Source organism: Nyctereutes procyonoides, unplaced genomic scaffold (genome assembly GCF_905146905.1).
Source record: "Nyctereutes procyonoides isolate TBG_1078 unplaced genomic scaffold, NYPRO_anot_genome, whole genome shotgun sequence".
NCBI lineage: Eukaryota > Metazoa > Chordata > Mammalia > Carnivora > Canidae > Nyctereutes > Nyctereutes procyonoides.
In genome coordinates this window covers 2479871-2495571 of record NW_026575051.1, presented here as the reverse complement: position 1 = coordinate 2495571, position 15701 = coordinate 2479871, and the positions used below count along the sequence as shown (strand labels likewise).

At 42.6% G+C, this 15701-nt stretch overlaps 1 protein-coding gene across 1 annotated transcript; it reads left to right on the top strand.

The window, feature by feature from the left end:
• The first annotated feature begins 4154 nt into the window (after window positions 1–4154).
• On the top strand, window positions 4155–12557 carry LOC129512547 (HLA class II histocompatibility antigen, DM beta chain). Its single transcript, XM_055329872.1, has 6 exons — window positions 4155–7435; window positions 8080–8361; window positions 9832–10116; window positions 11545–11661; window positions 11817–11852; window positions 12199–12557. Exons 1-6 carry the CDS (start codon window positions 7381–7383, stop codon window positions 12213–12215), a joined length of 792 nt encoding a protein of 263 aa, XP_055185847.1. The 5' UTR covers window positions 4155–7380; the 3' UTR covers window positions 12216–12557.
• Window positions 12558–15701: the final 3144 nt, after the last annotated feature.

The window sequence follows — 15701 nt, the reverse complement described above, 5'->3', positions numbered from 1 at the left end:
ATAATTGAGCAAGGATTTCCATAGGGAAACTTAGCAGCATGACTGACTTCTTTCTTTTTTTCTGGAACCTACTTCGAATCTACATTCAAGTATTATATTTTCTCCCTTTGAGATATTTTTATTTTTCTTTTCTCCTCACCATTCTACATGTGTCTTACTCCTCTGTAGTTCTTCCTGATTTTTATCTGTTCTCCAACTTATCTAGAAATTTCTTGCCAGTCATGTCTTCAGACTGCGTTTATTACACTGTGTGACCTTAGACAAGTTACACCCCCTTTGTGGACCTCAAATTCCACATTTGTAAAATGATGGGCTTCACATTAGATGCTCTCTGGTCAAACATTCTATGATACTGTCACTTGAAATACTCAAGAAGCACTAAAGACCCTCTCTAGTCTGGTGTCCCCCTTCCCAACAGGTATCCTTACTCTTGAATGAATCTGGTTTCACCACTCTTCTTTGACTGTACTGTGTCTGTGTTCCCTTTAGGGCACACAGGCTTCCTCTCACTGTAATTCCTTCTTTATTCTGCTCCCCTTGTTCCCAGCTTAACCAATGCTATTGATCCCACCTAAATTCAACTTCTTCCATGAACTTATCCCTCATCCTGCAGACTTTTTTTTAAAAAAAGCTTATTTATTTAAGTAAATTTAAGTAATTTCTGCACCTGATGTGGGGCTCAAACTCACAGCCCCAAGATCAAGCATTGCATGCTCTTATGACTGAGCCAGCCAAGTGCCCTCCCTGCAGCCTTAAATAATCTTTATTGAGCTTTACTAAGACTTTATGCACTTTGATCCAGACTGCTTTCAAGGATATACTGCCTTGTTTCATATGTTAATTTTTTTCACCTAACTAGTTTGTAATTTATGTAATTCAGGGATTATAAACAGTTTATCCTTCCATCAACAGGGAAGGTGGGTCTCATTTTCATTTATTCACTAACACTTGAAATTATTTAACTTTCAAATGTTGGCAATATGGCAGTATGGTGGGTGTATTTTAATTTGCCTTCCTCGTGTTACTACTGTGTTACTACTGTGGTCGGGGATCTTTTCATGGTTTTCTCTCTCTGTGAATTGCTGAGTCATATCTTTTGTCTATTTAAAAAATTGCATTTTCTTGTGAATTCGTGGGAATTTCTTATATAGTCTTTGTAACAATTTTATGTCAGTATAAATATCGCAAATGCCTTCTTCTAGTTTGCTGCTTATCAGTTAAATTTGTATGTTTCTTTCCTGAATAGAATTATTTAATTTTGACGGACAGCCAGAACCTTCATGATTTGTGCTTTTATAATCTTAAGAAATCCTTCCCAACCCCAAGGCAGTAAAGTTACAATTTTTGCTGGAATATAAAGTGATAAAATGATACTCAGTTTTCTTTATTTTTTTTTAAAGAATTTATTTATTCATGAGAGACCCACACACACAGACGCAGAGATATAGGCAGAGGGAGAAGCAGACTCCCTGCGGGGAGCCCATTGCAGGATTCAGTCCCAAGGCCCCGGGATCAGGACCTGAACAAAACGCAGATGCTCAACCCCTGAGCCACCCAGGAGCCCCAATACTTAGTTTTCTCAATGAGAATATTTTAGAAGTTTTTTGACCAATTCAATATATAAAATTTGAGGGATGTAGAAGTTAGTAAAACGTCTGCTAGCTATCTTTATTTAGTTACTAACTCATGAGATTAAAATCACATATTTTATTGCTCAATGTATTAATATAAAGATGGTGCTGTTTCCCACTTGAATGTCATAAAACAAAATTATTTTCATTTTTTAAAAGATTAGAGAGAGAGAGCATGTGCATGTGTTCAAGGGGGAGGGACAGAGGGAAAGAGTGTCTTTTTAAAAATTTTTTAAATTAATTAATTAATTAATTTGCAAAGAGTGTCTTAAGTAGACCCCATGCTTGCTGAGTATGGAGCCCCATGTGGGGCTTGATCTCGACATCCTGAGATCACAACTTGAGCCAAAACTGAGTTGATCCCTCAACCTACAGCACTATATAGGCACCCCAAACGAATTTATTTTTATTCTTCTTGTGTATTTTTTGATTATGTGAATGACTTCCAAATTCTTTATTTATTTTTAAAAATACTTTCTTTAAATAAAATAAATACCAAAAATATTTCATTATTTATCTCCTCTGCCCCCCACAACTATCAACCTGTTCATCTATGAACTCTTTTTTTCTTTTTTAAAGATTTTATTTATTTATTCACGAGAGAGAGAGAGAGAGAGAGAGCGCGGCAGAGACACAGGCAGAGGGAGAAGCAGGCTCCATGCAAGGAGCCTGATGTGGGACTCCATCCCGGGTCTCCAGGATCACACCCCAGGTTGAAGGCAGCGCTAAACTGCTGGGCCACTGCTGTTCGGGCTGCCCCGAACTCTTTCTTTCTATTTTAATTTTTCATTTTTTTTAGATTCCATATATAAGAGAAATTATATGTTATCGGTCTTTCTCTGCCTGGCTTATTTTACTTTGCATAATGCCCTTGAGTTCCATTCATGTTGTCACAAATGGAAAGGTTTCCTTTTTTTTTTTTTTTTTTTAGGCTGAATCACATTTCATTGTGTATTTATGTGTGTCCAGCCATATGGATATGTTGTCCATCTAGCCACTAATGGACACTTAAGTCATTTCCATGCCTTGGCTGTTGTAAATAATGCCTAATGAACATAGGGGTGCATATCTCCTTTTGAGTGAGTGTTTTCATTTTCTTTGAATAAATACCCAGAAGTGGAATTGCTGGATCATGTGGCAGTTCTATTTTTAATTTTTTGAGAAATCTCCATATTGTTGTTGACTGGTGTGTGGTCTGTAGGTAGGACTGTAAATTGGTGCAGCCACTATAGAAAACAGTGTGGAGTCCCCTTCTTATATTTATTGACATCATTTTAGGATCATGTGTCTTCTCCAAACAGCTTTGAAAGAGTGGTCCTAGTCTGAAAAGGAAAAAAACCTGAGGACTTATGTATGAGGTAATTGTCTTTTTTTTCTGATGAGTAGTTTTGGGTGGAAAACCTTTGCCTTGTATTTATTTGGCCATATATGATATTTCACTATGCTTTCTTCCATTCGTTTTATTGTTTTCCTTTCACATTTAGATCTTTTTTGCTCTGGAGTTTTTCTATATGTTGGGAATAAGGACACAACTTTCTTTTCCTCCCAGATAGTAAATTGATCTTCTTAATATCACTTAATAAATATTCCATTTATTCCCAGGGATTTTATTTTATTTTATTTTATTTTATTTTATTTTATTTTATTTTATTTTATTTTATTTTATTTTTTGTTCCCAGGGATTTTATACCAAATTTCCCTATATGTATGGATTTGTCTCTGAATTATTCAATCCATTGTTTTGTCAGTTCCTATGTCAGTGTCATATTGTCTTAATTATTATGGCTTTTCATGTGTTTTAATATTTGGCAGGGCTGGTTTAATTTCTCTATCACTTCACCTCTCCCTAAATCCTATTTTGCTCTTCTTTTCAGAATTGTCTAAGATATTCATGGATTTGATTTCCATGTATGTTTTAGAATCACTTTGCCAAGTTCTCCCCAAATCTTGCTATGATTTGTTTAGGACAGCATTTAGGTTAGTGATATGGGAAGAAGTTGACTTCCTTGTTATGTTAGGATGCTCCATCCATGAATATGTTTTCACTTTCTGAGGTGTTCATTTATGTACTTTAATAAAGTTTTCCCTTCTATTCATAAAGTTCTTATACTTTTTAATGTTAATTTCTAAACACATTATGGTTTTTGTTACTACTATAAATGGCTAGCAATGTTCAGTTGTTTTCTAACTGATTATTAGGAGTATAGATTTTAGAATCCTAAATCCTCAGTTCAAATCATGGTTCTATTCACGTCTGGATAAATCTGGATGGTTGCTGACCTCCCTCTGCCTCCATTTTATCATAGTTAAGATGGAGATAATGATATTATTCAAGAGTTGTGGTAGCAAAGGAGGTAGAATATTCCCTAGCCGTTCAAGTCATTCGGCTGCAGGAGGGAAGGATAATGGGCTAGTTACAGCAACTGTAACCCCAAGGTTGGGGGTCTGGAGCAGTGAAACCCATAGAGAAGAGAGAGTGGGAGGACAGAGGTGTGGTGGGGGTGGGTAGGGACGAGGTTGGACAGACTGGGAAATAATGTAATCCTGGCAGGGTGCAGGTCTTTGAGAAGACACTGTCTTCTTTGAGAAGACACTGAAGGAAGTCACAAATGTGGTCTCACACTACAGGTTGTAGATCACAAACGATTGATGAGTTGAACAATTTTTGAGTTTATAAAATTGAGGCTTGAGTTAAAACCATCTGTCCAGAAGAGGAACCTGAGAATTTACAGGGAGCAACATAAGGAAGTACCTAGAAGGGATTTATAATTAGGGCCATGCTCTCAGGAAGAGCATGAGACCACATTTGTGACTTCCTTCAGTGTGTGATGCCCATGATGTTATTGTAGTTCCTTTTTGTTGTAGTCAATCCAAGCTCCTGGTAGACCCCCAGCAGCACCTCATAACATTGCCAAGCTTGTGGAGTTATATGTCAGGACTGCGATGCCAACTGCCTTTCTCTTCTGGACGTGGCTTCAGCCCAGTATTTGGTTCTCACCTCCAGCACCCCTCAGTGGAGAGGACTTTCTGTCCACCATGCCCTCAATGGTTTCTCTTTTCTCTTTGAAGTACACTGGCCTTATTGCTTACTTGCTTTAACATCAACTCTTCTCTTTACAAATGTTTTTTTCTTATTCACCAATTGACCTAAAAGCAAATGGCGTGGGGGCAGAGTCCATATCTCCTAGTTGGGTATTTCTTGTAATGCTCTGCACAGGAACACCGTGGTTAGTCCACTTGTGGCACATGGTGGACAGCCCAGGGGGAGAGGTGTGTGAAAGGAGAGGACTGGCTCTTGGAGCTTGGGTAGTGCCAGTAAAAGAGGGACAGCATGTGGGAACGTGGCTACAGCTCCCTCATTCCTATGGTCCTGGTGGTCCTGGCACTACAGAAATAGTTATTCAATCATAATGGACAGGGCCCCTAAAATGTTCTTCTGGGTTGATGGGTTACCTATGTCCGTAAAATTAGGAGGAAGAGGAGAATGAAGAAATCACTGAGCACAGGTCTCTGGGTTTTCTGCCTTGCTTTATTCTAAAAGGTACTCTCAGTCTTCTTATTAATAGAGAAGTGAAATCTTCTGCATTTCCTGCTGCTGCCTCACAAATGGTTTCACATCTCCTTTGGCTGCCGGGGCAGACACTCAGACTCAAGAGGGAACTCCGTGTGGCCTCAGCTCCCTGGCAGGTGGCCAACCCTGTGCAGGCACGGGACCTCACCGCAAGCATTCCTGTGCCAGTGCAGTCTTGGTAGACATTGGAAAGGATCCCAAGCCCTGGTTCCTGCAAGGTTAGGCTCACCGCCTACCTAGGGGGAGGAGGAAGAATGTAAAGGGGAAGTGTGTGTATGCAGATGGTTGGGGGGAAGAGTTTGCACAGTTTTGAAACTGTTAAAAGAGAAAGCAAGGAGACACTTGTTCTAAGAACAGAAGGAATTCTGAGAACAGGGAAGCTAAGACTTGAACAGATCAAGTGGCTTTCCCTTTATCTTTCTCTCAGTGGAGGTCAGCGCTGGCCACCTTTACATGGGTCACCTCAGCCTCAAGATGTAGTGAGTGTGTGGGCATGCTTGCGTGTGTGCACCTGTGTGTGAATCTTTGGACCTGTTTTCAAAACTGTAAGAATGAAGACACTTAGGTCTTTTAAGATTATATGAGATGACATGGGAAGGGCCTACCTAGTATAGTATCAGTTCCAAAGTTGAAGCTCAACACATTTTGGACCCACCACCCAATTTTCTGCCCATTCTAGCTCACCTGATGGCTTATTGAGGAGGTAGAGTATAGAAACATCTTATAATGAAGGTAGGGTTGAGAGTGGGGGTGCTGGGAAACATGGACACGACTTCAGTTAATCTTGATTAGTTACACAAGTCTTTTGTTTCTTATTTTCATCTTTCTATTCATTTTTGGTACATGCTTCTTTTTCTTCATAAATATTGACTCTCTTGAGATTAGGGACTTTGGGGAGGGGAACAGGTAAGTGTGGTATCAAGGGTCTCCTAATCCTCTTTCATTTAGCTCACTACTAAATCAAATCCAAAAGCTTACAGAAACTAAGGTGAGGAGACACAGCTCTGAAGCCACTGGGGAATAGAGAGAAGCCAATTTAGGGTTCTAAATTTGTGATAGAAAAAGCCACCAGCTGTATACTTCACAGTGGAATAAGAGAATGAATTGCCAGTTAAAATCTGCCTTTTCCAGGGGAAGTAAAGTACAGAAGCTTTGTCTTATTTTTCTAGTGGCTTCTTATGCAGGGACCTGCTCTGGGACAGATAGGCTCAGTGGGAGAGACACACTGTTGAATGTTGAGTTTGGGGAGGCAGTTGAGTTTTGGGAACTGATCCATTACCAGCTATTTATCAAGGGTTTAAGTGGAGTTGTCCTGCGGTCTGCCCTAAGATAGCTCAGAGTGGTGGAGGATAGGATTTCCTGGCTCCAAAAAGCAGAAAGGATGAAATGAAGTTCTGCTGGCTAGAACAAAAAAAGCAATGGAATCCCAGGGAGGGATTTTCCAGTCTGTCTCCGACCTCTAAAGTGGAGCTGCTTCCCTTATTCTGCACTTGTGCTTTGAGGCGAGATAACTCTGTACTCTCCTAATACCTCCTTCCATCTTAGTATTCCTGGCCCTGCCACAGCTCCGGAAGGGCCTTTCACCATCCCACCTCCATCTCCAGGTAACAGGACAGACCAAGGGTTGCTCAAAATCTGAGTAACCTCCCTCTAAGGGACAAGAGAAGTTATCTAGTCCCAGTCTTTTGGAAGGATATTGAAAGGAAACAGTTAAACCATTGGGCTGCCCAGGCTACAAATGTTCTGGGAATATTGGGATTATTCTTTCCACTGATTAAGGAAATCCACCTACAGACTGGTCTTTCCCACAGGGAAAGAGTTAAGAGAAGGAGTTGTTTAAAGCCTAAGGCAGGATAAGATTTACCTGGTAACTGATGATGCTAAGCTAAAGCACTCAGTGATTTGTCTCTGTATTTGTCCTCGCCTCTCTAACCAATCTGACAACTCTTAGTTTGGGACTGACTTAGAAGAGGTGGTTGGAACGGGTTTAGTATCTAGGGGATGGGTGGCTCCAAATCATTCATTTAGTGGGGATCAAGGAGCCGGGGCAATACGGTATTCCACTCAGGGTCTGGAGAACATCTACCCAGGCTGGGCTACTGGAGCAGGCGAGGACCCAAAGACCCTGGAAGAACTGGTCCAGGGGACTGAATTCCTGGAGTGTTCCTAGAGCAAAGCATGACCACACTCCTACCATTGCTGCTGGGCCTCAGTCTGGGCTCTACTGGAGAAGGTAAGGGTTTCCTGCCTGGGACCTTCCCTTCCTCTGCTCCTTTGGGACAGGGGGGTCAGTTGGATTCAGACATCCCAGACTAGTTTGTCTCTCCAGTATGTACTCTCATAGCACTTTGTACCTTTCTATCTTTGTAGTGATCTTAATATAATTAAGCTTGTATAATTATTTGTGTAATACATATCATTTCCTGTAGTGGGGGCAAGGGCAATATCTGTCTTGTTTACTGATGCATCCTCAGCTCCTAGCACATAATATGTGTGTGTGCTTCATAAATATATATTGGAGTGAATATTTAATATATACAGCATACAACAAAGCTGACTCTTTCTCTTGACCCCTTTCTCATTCAATAATTTGCTCTACTGATGGCCTTGTCCTGGGTAAGCTGTGCTTGAACTAGCAAATAATTTTGGTCTATTCTTGTTCCCATACTTAGTCTCATAAAGAGGAAATAGCATCTGAAAACTTCTCTGCTACTACCACCTATTCCCTTAATTTGTGCTCTCAGAGACTCCAGTACTTGAGCATGGTCTCTAGATGCTACCTGAGGCAGGAAAACTACACCCCACTCATTAGGTGTAACTGAGGCTTGGGCTTCCTGCAGAGGTCTTTGAGCTGCCGTCCTTCTCTGGTTTCTATAGGTGGCTTTATAGCTCACGTGGAAAGCTCCTGTCTGTTGGATGATGATGGGACTCCAAAGGATTTCACATATTGTGTCTCCTTCAATAAGGATTTGCTGACCTGCTGGGATCCAGATGAGGCCAAAATGGTCCCTTATGAATTTGGGACACTGAATGTCTTGGCCAATTACCTCTCAGATTACCTCAACCAACAGGAATATCTGCACCAGCGCTTGTCTAATGGGCTCCAGGACTGTGCCACACATACCCAGTCCTTCTGGGGATCACTGACCCACAGAACACGTAAGGAGAGAGGGGTGCAAAGGGGCTATCGGGAAGCACAGTTGGAGAGGGGAGGGAGGCCAGGGAGGATCGCTCCATCCCTCCATTGGTAAGAGATTTGAGATTTGGGGAGGAAACAAGCAGAAAATGTATGGACCTGGAATATAGAAAGAGTGAGTGTTGACCTTCAAAAGGTTGTTGATGGGGATGGGTGAATAAAGAGGCCACTAGGGAGCTATTGAGAGAGTAAGCATGCTTTCCTTCTATTCAGGGTATCTCAGGATGCAGAATTAAGTTCAACCAGGAATGTGTAAGAATAGCCAGAATGCCTTTTCTCCAAATGCTCATGCCTCTTTATCATAGGTTCTGATATTCTAGGTCTGGGATGGGTCCAGGCATAGGAATATTTAGAAAGCTTTCCAGGGGATTTCAACATGCTTTCTTGCCCCAAAGCCCTTCCACTGAGAATGACTTGAGATTGGTAAAAGAAAAATGAAGACCTCCACAAGACAGAGTAATGTGTCTTAAGGTGTGATTTCTGGGCCACTTTTCTCAGAATTGCCTAGGGAAGATGTTTGTTAAAAATACAAGAACTTGGGGTGCCTTGGTGGCCCAGCTGGTTAGTGTCTGCCTTAGGTCATGATCCGGGTCCTGGGATTGAGCCCCATGTTGGGTTCCCTTCTCAGTGGGAAGCCTGCTTCTCCCTCTCCTCCCTGCTTGTGCTCTCTCTTGCTATTTCGGTCCCTCACTCTCAAATAAATAAATAAAATCTTCTAAAAATTTCATTCTTAAAAGAAAAGAATGCAAGCCCTTGAATGTCACTACAGATCCACTCGGTGAAAATATTTTGGGAGGCAACCTCGGGAATCTGCATTTTAACACAATTTCTTGGATTTTTATTTAAGATTCTGTTTTGAACAGCACCAAGATAGAGGCAAGCAAGAGGGTCATCTAGGCGAATAAAGTAGTAGAGAATGGCAATATTAACAATTCCATAAATTTGGATTACACAATTCCAAATTTAAGAGCATTAGATCTGAGTTAGGCTCGTTTCCTTAAACTATCGGAAGTAAAAAATGCTGCTTCATTTGAAGCCACTTAGTTTGTTAAATTAGATTTGAGAGCAGATGTCGTTTCCTACCTTTACAAACCTCAACCTACAACTCTTGACAACTGTTAGCTTATATACTTGAGATAAATACAGCGACTTCTGGAACAGCCTGCAATTCAGAACTGGCTTCTACTTAATATGATCAACTGTAATTTTGGAGCAGGAAAGAAAGGAAAGGGCAGTGAAAGAATGGGAGGAAAGAAAGAGCAAAGCAGGAGTAAATCCTAACTCCTCTTTTCCAAAGGGATGTGGAGGCATGGAGTGGGGGTGGGGAGGGTAGGTTGGCAGAAGTCAGGAAAAATTGAAGTAGGAAAGAAACCAGGTTGGAGAAAAAGCCAGAATGTTGTCCTCTTTCCTGACTATGTTTTCCCCCTATGCAGGGCCACCAACTGTACAAGTAGCCAAATCTACTCCTTTTAACACGAAAGAGAGTGTGATGCTGGCCTGCTACGTGTGGGGCTTCTATCCAGCTGATGTGACCATCTCATGGAGGAAGAACGGGCAGCCTGTCCCTTCTCACAGTAGTGCCCTTAATATGGCCCAGCCCAATGGAGACTGGACATATCAGACTGTCTCCCATCTAGCTACAACTCCTTCTTATGAGGATACCTACACCTGTGTTGTGGAGCACATCGGGGCGCCTGAGCCTGTTTGTGAGGACTGGAGTAAGTGTATGGTGGGTGGGAGGAATTAGGGTTGAAGCAGAGAGCTGTGAGAGGGTGGCTAAAAAAGGAACACCAACATTTTGGCACAGGGAGTGACATGGACAGGTCCCTGGTATATAGCAGGGAGGGAGAGGCTGAGAATGGGAAGCAAGTCTGAGGAACTGGTAGAGGGTTGATAACCAGAAATGTGGCGATGGGATACAGGATAGAAAGAGTTACTGGTCATTGATGGCATAGTGGTGTGGTTGATGCTGTTTTATGTGTGCCCGAGGGTGGCAGGGAGCAGCATGGCTGTCCTGAAAAGGGGATATGATTTGGTGACCTTGTTTTCAAAACAAAAAATTGTGATGCAACATTTTAGGATCCTCAGATTCCAACTATTGTGTTGTCTGATCAGTAATGGGAATTGAAGGAATAAAAAAGGTTTCAGAAGAAACAGGACTTTACCTTGGTGTGGGGGTGGTACTGAATTTGGGCTACTCTGTTAGGGAAGTAAAAACCATGGCTGGCAAACACTTTGGTTTACATGCTTGGAGGCTAATGAACAAGGAATCAATGAGCACTGTTTGAACCCCAGGACTGGAAGTAGTTAAACGTACTAAGAGATTTGGTACACATATATAGGGAAAGAGAAGGGGAAGAAATGAAGAGGGATATCTCTGGAGGGCTAGAGAACAGAATCCCAGCCTGGCTATTGAGACTGGACTCCCCCTTTGGGGAGTGTTGTCTTGCTGGGCAGCTGAGAAGGGCATGAAGAGCAGAGAGAGGAACCCACAAGCACACCTGAACTCTCCTGGGAGTCTTCTCATCATGCACCAGAGTTTCCCTTGGTGATGGAATATTTATTTTAGCATGGGAAAGGAATCCAGGTGGTGTGGGATTCAGAGTACAATGGGTTTCAGGAGGTGGGAGCTATGGAGTGGGATGGAGCCAGGTTCCGGAAATCTTGATGTGGACAGGAAAAGATTCATCAGTATTCAGATAACTCATGAATGGGATCATTGAGAGTTAAGAAAGGTGGAAAGACATTTTAATAGACAAATATTCAGGTAGAGCACATTAGGGAGCAGAAATTGTCACTATGGGGTAAATGGAAAGGGGAATGAGGAGTCCTTTATTCTTTGGTGAAGGAACTTCAGGGTGAAGAAAGGAAAAAAGATGCCTTGAGAGGTCCCACTGTATTAGAGAGGACCTGGAAGGTAGGGTGCCAACTCTGGTGAGAGGGGTCCCCCAGTGCTACGCTAGGAGTAGAGAGCTACAGGATGGGGATGTTGAAGAAAGTCTGTTTCCTTGGGAGTAGGTTGGTGTGAGCTAGACCCTTGGTATTAGGCTAAAACACCTTTGCACCTGCTAGGTGGAGGTTGTACTAAATTAAGTTTCTCTGGCAATGAGCAACAGATTGGTTCTAGTAAGTTTCTATTTTTGCAGCACCTGGGCTGTCCCCAACGCAGATAGTGAAGGTTTCTGTATCTGGAGTGACTCTGGGCCTGGGCTTCATCATCTTCTCTCTTGGTTTGCTCAGCTGGCGGAGAGCTGGCTCCTCTGGTGAGTGCCACCCCTAATCTCCTGTTGCCAATCTTGCTCCTAGTTTCTGCTCACTTTCTGTTGGTGAATGGTTCTCCCATTGCTACCTCATTTGCTGTGAGTGATGCCAGGCACTTTTATCCACTGTCCTCTAATCAAACATTTTCTTTTCCTAGGCTATGTTTTTCTCCCTGGAACCAGTTATCCAGAAGGTAACATCTCTCTTGGTCCATTTGCCTATTGGTCCTTTGGAGGAGTGAGAGATCTCAGGAGTCTGTGTTGGGCTCAGCTAATGGTGCTTATAGTAGGAGTGAGGTTCCACCAGGATGTAGCCAAGAGCATAATTTAAATTGCCATTGTTGGTATTAGGGGCAGGGAAGAGTAGCACCTACACCCCTTTCTTCTGATTGAGCATCTATGGGGAGACGATAGAAAGTGGCTCCTTGGTGATCTAGAATTTTTGATACCATTGTATGGCTTGCATGGATGGTTATAGAGACAGATGATGGGGTCAAGTTGGTTTGAAGCCTCATTATCTCCTTTCTATTTCTTTTGCAGGTCAACATGTCTCCTAGAGGCAGAATCCTACAACTTCTACCCCAGTGAGGAGATTCAAACTCTTAATGATGTTGCCATGTCCCCCCAACATCCTCAGACCCTATAGATTTTCTTGGATCCTATGGTTTCTCCATCCAGATCTTTGAACTTCCCAGCCCATCCCATGTAGACCTTAGCAAGTTGGGGGGAACTCACTGCTGGGAATATTCTGTAATCAAGTTATTGTCCAAGGCTGTATCTCTGGGTCAAATATCATCTGGGGAGGGAGGTTAAAGGCCCTTCCGGGGGCCACACTGTGCCACAGGAGCCAGTGAGTCACTGGTGATCATCTCTGAGGAATAAACTCCAGTGGAAATGTTGTTTTTCTATGCTTTTTCCTGAGGCCCTGGGGAAGGCCCATGAGCAGAGTTATGGGTTGGGGTTAATTCTCTCCTACTTGACTGGAGGAGTCAGTACCTCCTCCTAATTATTCCCTCTAGACATGACAGAATTAGGGGCAGTCTTCTGATCTGTAACTCATAAGAAGAAATTAAACTGTGGTTGGATGGAGTCACAGGATAAGGGAGAGGCAGGGAGCTAACAGTTTACTTGCCCCATAAGGGGTCTTAGGAGGATTGACTGCGTTCATACTCACAGATGGCTAAGAGTGTTGCTGGCACACACTGAGCCCACAGTAGTGATGGTAGTTATTAACTCTTACTCAACTTTCTGGGCCACGCATTGGACCAAGTGCCTTATGTGCATTATTTCGTTGATCCTCATCACAACCCTGACACAGATCCTCAATAGGACTCAAAGGGCAGAGCTTAACTTGGGATGGGAGTTCTGGGCAGTTATTTCTTCCATACCCTAAATGGGGAAGAGCCCATAGCTCAAGTGCTTATCATGACCTAGGTGCTGGGCTAAGGCTTTGTATTTGTATCTCATTTACTTCTTCCAATAACGCCAAGAGGAAAAGATTGTCTCCTTCCATGTCACAGATGAAGAAAGCAAGGTTCAGAGGTAAAAAACTTGTCCAAGATCAAAGAACAAATTCTCTATATAGGATATTTGTCTACCTTAACTGGAAGTAAGTAGATGGCCTTATTCTAGTGAGCACGCCACTCTTCAGAGCCATGCTTTCATTCCCTTTTACCCCTAATCCAAGGGATGTCCACTGTTGGGGTACAAATTTTGCACTGTAGAAGAGAGGTGCATTTTGTTTCCAGTGAGGGGCGACACCTGCTGGACACAGAAAGCTGGGGCGTGGCATTGTTTTTGGAATCCCAGTTGGACAGGAGACTTCAGGCAAGGAAGAGAAACCAGAAGTAAAGACAAGTACTGAAGCACCTTAGCCTAATGGAATATTGTGGAGGGAGAACGAGGGGTCACTGATGTACATTTGCATGTGGGTAGCTATGTAGGAATACTCAAGGTCAGACTCTGGTGAGCTGGGGGAAGAGACAAGACTACAGAACCTTCTTATGTGCTGGTATCAATGAGTGTGTGTGTGTGTGTGTGTGTGTGTGTGTGTGTGTGTGTGAGGAGTGGTCATGGGGGCTAGAAACTATCCATCCTTGGACAGTTTCTGTGCTGATGGGTACCTACAGAAGAATGGGGGAAGCACTTACAGACTTATAGACTTACAGACAGGAAGTTCTTACAGACTTTAAGTCCAAAGTAGGTTCTCAGGGTTTGTACAACCAGTGAATTGATCTCCTTTACATCCATGGTCTTCCCCAGAAGAAACCTTGTGATCAGAGCATTTGTTCTGGAAAGAGTTTGCTGGGAGGGGAGAGTCCTCATGAATTCAAAATGATTATTCTCGGGGATCCCTGGGTGGCGCAGCGGTTTGGCGCCTGCCTTTGGCCCAGGGTGTGATCCTGGAGACCCGTGATCGAGTCCCACGTCGGGCTCCCGGTGCATGGAGCCTGCTTCTCCCTCTGCCTGTGTCTCTGCCTCTCTCTCTCTCTCTGTGTGACTATAAATAAATAAAAATTAAAAAATAATAATAAATAAAAATATTAAAAAAAACAAAAAAACCAAAATGATTATTCTCTGAGCAAGGCCATATAAGGTTGGAAGAGGGAAGTGCTGTGCACTGTGCTAATTGGCAAATGTAGGCTCAGAAATTAATCTCTAGGAATTTTATCAGATTTGTATTGCCCTTTTTTTGCATTTATATATAGCATGTAATGGATGAGCTTGTGTATCATGTAAATAATCTTCCATCTCTGCTTGACTTGATTTAAAAACTTGCTGTTTAAAGTTGTATGTGGTTTCATTTTCGTTTTTCCATTCATGGTTTTTGTTTTTGTTTGTTTGACAAAGCAAATTCCTTTTGAAATGCTAGTCTGGTCTGTGTAGGGCTTTGGGTGGTATCTATGCCTGGCTGATTTTGAAGAAGCTGCATATCCAAAGGGTCTGGGTCTGGTCACAGCAGTGGGAATCAAAGTGACAGGACCCCAGGGGAAGGAAGGAGAGAGTCAGCTAATTGGATAGCTTCCAGTCCTCCTCTGGAGGTTCCTGGCAGGCTTCCCTCTGCCCTAACTTGGTGTGTTTTTGTTTGGAAAGCTGTCCCCTTCCAGATAAGGAGTAGGAAAAAGTGTTGGGTAGATCTCCTGGGATCCAAGAAGCCAGATTAGGGAGAAAAGGGAGGAACTACATGTCCTTACATGGGAGAATGAGTGGTGCTTGGATAGAAAGTAGAAGTAGGGTAATGGTAGGCCAGCTCTGGGGCTGTGTGAGGAGAGTAGAATGTTAAACATAATCAAATACCAAAAAGAGGAGTGTGTGTATGAGAGAGACAGAGACCGGGACAGAGGGAGAGAGGGGGGAGAGAGGTAGTTGGGCTATTGGGTTATATCTAATCCAGGTGGTATAATACATGGTTCTCTCAATGTCTAGATCATTTTAAAAGCTGAACTTGGGAGTTGGAATTGACTTTTAAGGTCATCTAGTCCCACTCTCCACCCATAAAAGTGTTCATGAGGGCGTGCACAATGCAGGGAGTCCCTTCAACCCTTGGGGCAGATAGCAATACTTCAGAGAACTGTGTTGACCTCAAGTTTGAGGTTCTTCTTTTGATATAATTTCAATCATATGTGGGATCTAAAAAAAAGCCTCAACGCATGAATAAAAAAAAAAAAAGCTTAATCAGACCTATCTATACAAGAGAACAGACTGATGGGTGCTAGAGGGGCGGGGCTGGGGGGCTGGGCAACATGGGTGAAAGGGAGTGGGAGATACAGGCTTCCAGTTATGGAGTGATTGAGTCATGAGAATCAAAGACACAGCATGAGGAATATAGTCAATGATATTGTAATAACGTTGTGTGGTGACAGATGGTAGCTACACTTGTGGTGAGCGCAGCATAACTTATAGAGGAGTTCAATCACTATGTTATACACCTGAAACAAATGCAACATTGTGTGTCAACTATACTCAAATTAAAAAAAATAAAATAAAGGCAATGGGAATAAAGCTCAAGCACACCATGGGAGGGTGTATCCTCAGTGCTTTTT

Coding starts and splice junctions, on each gene's coding strand:
- LOC129512547 (XM_055329872.1), top strand. CDS start 7,381: ATGACCACACTCCTACCATTGCTGCTGGGCCTCAGTCTGGGCTCTACT. Junction 7,436..8,079: donor TCTGGGCTCTACTGGAGAAG/GTAAGGGTTTCC, acceptor TGGTTTCTATAG/GTGGCTTTATAGCTCACGTG. Junction 8,362..9,831: donor ATCACTGACCCACAGAACAC/GTAAGGAGAGAG, acceptor CCCCCTATGCAG/GGCCACCAACTGTACAAGTA.